Consider the following 5,172-nt stretch of genomic DNA (forward strand, 5'->3'; position numbering starts at 1 on the left):
CACACACACACACACACACACACACACACACACACACACACACACACCACCCACACACCCACACCCACACACACACCCCCCCCCCCAAAAACATATTTCTCCATAAACAAAACCAGTATGCCAGTTTCTCATTAAAACTGGGCGGAGAAGAGAATCCTGAAAAGTGTCTAGCAAAGAAGAAAAATGTTAATTAGAACTTTTTTCTTTAAAGGAATTTTTGAAATCTCTATGTAATTTTTATTAAATGCTCATAATTTTAAAATATTTAAATATCAAAATACAAAGAAGGAAACAAATCATTCAGAACCACCCAAGAGATAATCAGCAATATTTGGTGAACACCATTCTAGATAGTAGCATGCCACTTTAAAAATAAAAATATTACATTTAACTTTATGGATTAAAGAATAACCTTTCACAGGTTGCTTCTCTTTAGATTATAAAGTCTACTTATTCTCTTACCTGCTGCTGTTGGGTTGGTTTATTAGTTACTATTAAATTAGTTATTCTCTTACCTGTTGCTGTTCCTGTTATGTTCTACTGCCTTTACCTGGAAATCCTAGTGATTAGAATTTCCTTATATGGTACTTACCTTTATTTTAGAATGTGTAAAATACAAATCAAGGCCATCCTGAAATGTTGCAAGGAGCTGTTGGTCTATGAACATCCAGTTTTTCCTTTTGTTCTTTAGTTAACTATGTAGACAGTTGCAACAATTTTTCATTAATTGTTTTTACTTTCTCACAGATTTGTATATTGTTTAAATCATTTACAGTAAAAGTAGTTGGTTGTGTGTCACACAGGTCAGTTTCTTTGCATCAGTAGATGTGTTGCGTTGTATGTATCTCCCACAGCATAAGTGGGACTGTTAATTAAGGTACGGTTTTTAAAAAATAGGCTTTTTTTTTTTTCCAGTTTCCATACCTTTTAATGAATGCATTTATAAGTAAAATAGACTTTATTTTTATGAATGATTCTACCAAGCACTGAACTTTAGTATTGCCTCCTCAGGGCTAATTATAAGCAATCATTTACATATGGTGATTTCAGAAATTCTGGGCAAAACCTACTTCCTGTATCTTCTACTTTAGTACCAAGGTGCCTCGAATTGGACTATTATTGATGCACTTCGCACTAATAAGCCTTGCCCTTTCTCTTGCAGCTGTCCTGTGTGATCACTAATACCTTAGGAGGAGTGATGTGTCTCCTCACTGTAGGAAGGTTTTGTATGGCATGAGGACATTGGAGCTGTAGAATGTGGAGTTGGGAGAGAAATAAGGGATTCAATAAGTCTTATGTCCCCACCCATCCTCCCGAAGGAGGGAATAAACTTACACCAAAGTGTGGGAGACAAGGCTGCTAAAGTTGGTTTTTCCCAGGGCCAATGCTTATGAAATTTTGGAGTCTCTAACGGCAGTCTGGTAACTGGAGCTCTTTAGGATGCCATTGCTGTCCTTTCAAACAGAGTAGTACTATATTCATATAACAGGAATGCTATACAAGATTGATGGCTTGCTTAATTTAGGTGAAAAAACTTGTTCCATTGTCTGTTTCTTGGAGGAGAACCTCAAAAATTAGTATAAAAATGGAATGGGACTAGACAAATTGCATTAGAGTTAAGGTACTTTAGTTTTTTAAAAATTCTAAAATTGTTTATATTATTTCAATTCTTCCTTGAAGTAAATGATACTGAGAAAGGGGTTAGGAAGAAGACAGAGTGCCTAAAGGTATGCAGCTAAAGCTAATGTAAGAACCTTTAAGGGTAGAAATAAGAAACTTTTTAGAACAAGGGAGATTTTTTCAAACTAGTTTCTAATCCTTGTGGGTAATAAACCCAAAGAAATGAAAGGCTAATTAGAATAGCCAACTATATGGACAAACAAGGTAGGTTCTGCTGATTGCAAAGAGAATGTTTCAGATTGAGTTAACTACAATTTTCCTAGCATGTTAAGGGATTTTCGTGAAAGGCCTCTGAACTTAGACTAAACTTAAAAGCAAGTTTTAATTAAGAAGTTGAAACGTAAATGAATTTTACTGTGTGTTTCTGAAATTAAACTTAGTTAAAATCATCATATTCATATTTGGCATTAAGAAATCACTTGTTTAAATCCTTATCTTTTAGAAATATGTATCAAGGGGTACCTGGGTGGCTCAGTCAGTTAAGCATCTGACTCTTGATTTCAGCTCAGGTCATGATCTCAGTGTTGTGAGGTCAAACCTCCATCTGGTTCCGCACTAAGCTAACCAAGCTAAGCAAGGAGCCTGATTCTCTCCCTCTGCCCCTCCCTGAGCGCATGTGTGCACACTTGCTCTCTTTCTCTTTAAAATAAATAAATAAATCTTTAAAAAGGAAAAAGATGTCTCAAAATCATTTACTGATGACTTACATGGTGGCTGGAAATTTCTGCAGAATAATCAGGGGAAGTATAATAGTTGGTGGTATAGGTGAAGCAGGATTAGCCATGTGTTCATTATTCCCTTTTGCCCTTTTTTCCTCTGCTTTCTAACAGAAAGGTCTTTTTCATTCATAATCCCCTTTTCACACTATAATGAAACATGCAGAAACAGACGAACCAATAAAGTCTGGATAAGGTGGATACAGTATGTGGATAAGGTCTGCTTGGGTCAGTTTTTCAAGTAGCAGTATATTTTTACATAAACTGTATTATTTAAGATGAGAGAACACTTTTCCACTGTTAGCCTAGCAGTCAGTTCAAGAAGTAGTTCTAATGTACTGCAAAAAGTAAAAACCCCACTGCATTATCCTGATAAAAGTGGTTCAGGATATGTGGAGGAGGAATTGTTTGTTAATGACAATGCAGTATTGACAAATATATCTCCATGGTGTCTCTTTTTTCGTGGTTTTATTATAATGAAACTTACTTTCTTGTTCTAGGCTGCTGAAAATACGGCAAGCTGACTTTCTGGAGAAATTCTGATGAGATATGTCAAGCTCTTCAAGAGGATTTGAAGATTGCATTGTAGTCAAGAATGTACAATGAAATTACTGCATGCAGCAGTGTAGAAACATTTTCCTTTTTAAAAGAATTATAAAACCATAGCTTTATAAATCAGTGGAAAATGGCTTACAGAGAGAACTATCAGATGTGTTTACATCACATCTTTTTTTTAACAGCTCTAATGCATTGGCATTGCTGTGTTCATATTTATGTATTCCTTATTTATAACTCATCATGATAGCTTTAATTTTCTAAGCAGTCTGTCTATCAGATGTGCACATCTGCTGTGCCTGGTTGAAGTATAGTGGAACCCATCAGAAGTAATGTAGTAGTTATGTGTTGTTGACATTTCCATTATAAAATTTAATTTTGAATTGTTTATGCAAAATAACCGTGGATTTGTGTTGTATTGGGCTAAAAGTTGACAGAATTTCAGCCACCATTTGTGAATTTTGATTTAGAATTACAACATATATCAATCTTTTTTATAAGAGCACAGAAATCATTTGTTTTAACCTGCTCTTCTTTAACAAAGAGTATTTAGTTTTTTAAACATGAAAGTTTTCTGGCAGTTAACAGTATGAACCAGATCATTTTTGTATTGATCGAAAAATGAAACTTAGAAACTTAGATTTTAAAAGTAGTGATAGTGCCGAGTATTGTCATTTGAATCATTTAAATTTAATCATTTAAATTTAATGAAACTATTGACAGTATTTATCTTTCTAAGTTTTATACTCTATAAATGACGGCCTAAAAAATAATGCATAATGAAATATTTCCAATATGCAAAATTCTTTAATTTTATTATGTAGAAATAGTTTTGAGTGGTTACCTAATAAATCACTAAATAGGAAGTATCAACAAATACGGTGTTTTCTGAAGGACTAAAGATTTCCAGTCATTAAACAAAAACTAAATAATCAAGTGTTCTGTATCAGGAATTATAAGTATTCCTGTCCAAGGTCATTTTGTGTGTCATTATTTTTTCCCTGAAAGTTTTAACTAATCAAAGTGATGGTTCAAAATAAATTTTAGAAAATGTAGGATAGTGTTAATTCCGTTCCTGTAGCAAAATCTCAAAGGAATATTTTTCCCAAGAGTGATAGGATTTTAATCTGATTTTATTTTAGATTTTATTAGCTTCCATTTAAATGATAATACAAGTATTTACTCTTTAGCAGCATTTTTGTTCTTTAAAGTAAGGCTTAGTAATTAAGTGACAACCTTCTGTTGTAAAATCTAGTCTTGATTATTTTGACTTTATAAGCGCCTAGCATCTTTACCAAGGGCACTGGAAGGTGTATTATTGGCAGACTCAGTTGGGAGACAATAACGACTTGTGATAAGTCATTTATTTGATAGTAAACACTGCAAGTCCTGCATGTTGTTACCCATAAAATCATAAAGACAACATTTTTGTCAAGCTCCAAAGTTGGTATATACTCTTAGGCCACAAGAGTTAATAGTTCTATTTATGATTTTGTAGATTAAGTTATTTATGTATGATACAAAGCAGGAAAATATATTGAGAAGGCGTTATGTTTAACGCCTTAAAGAGAACTTCTTTAAGTGTTAAATTTAAATGTAAACATATATTTTTAATGCATACTTCAGTACTGTTTAACAAAATCAAAAATTGTAATGATAGAATTGGCAGAATTATGCATGTTGTCAGTGACAAAAAATAAAACCATTGGTGGTATTGACATGTACTTTTGATTTAATATATGCTTTGTGAACACAACTTGTGTTTCTGCAGGTATCTAGAATGAAGGTTATTTAGAGGCTGTATAATTCACAATGTAAAATTAGGCTTAGGTGTAAAATGTGATAGTTTTCTCCTGGTAGTGAAAGGAGATAGCTGTATTAACGTTGCCCCAGGCTTGAAAACAAAGTTGGCATTTCAAATATGTGTGAGATTTTATTTTTCTTTACTTCAAGCAAGAGATTACATAGTGGGAGATTACAAAATTTCATACACGTTTCAAGCATATTTAAACGTTTTCTAATAACTGAATCAAATATTGGTTTTTAAACATATTTAAATTAATTAAACTTAAAAATTCAATTCCTCACATTAGCCACATGTTTTATTGTAAAGTATACACAACATAAAATTTACCATTTTAACTGTTTTTAAGTTGTACAGATCAGTAACCGTAAGAACAGTCACACTGTTGTCCTGCCATCACTACTCTCTAGAACTTTT

General features: G+C 33.0%; 1 protein-coding gene across 1 annotated transcript in view; it reads left to right on the forward strand.

Moving 5' to 3' along the window:
- Nucleotides 1-4,662, forward strand: part of MZT1 (mitotic spindle organizing protein 1) — an 18,954-nt gene extending 14,292 nt beyond the window's left edge. The window contains exon 3 of the mRNA XM_021697823.1: nucleotides 2,897-4,662. Within this exon, the coding sequence (XP_021553498.1) occupies nucleotides 2,897-2,920 (24 nt within the window). The 3' untranslated portion in view covers nucleotides 2,921-4,662. The remainder of the gene's footprint in view (nucleotides 1-2,896) is intronic.
- The last annotated feature ends 510 nt before the right edge of the window (nucleotides 4,663-5,172 follow it).

The sequence above is a fragment of the Neomonachus schauinslandi genome, chromosome 3 (genome assembly GCF_002201575.2).
Source record: "Neomonachus schauinslandi chromosome 3, ASM220157v2, whole genome shotgun sequence".
Taxonomy (NCBI): domain Eukaryota; kingdom Metazoa; phylum Chordata; class Mammalia; order Carnivora; family Phocidae; genus Neomonachus; species Neomonachus schauinslandi.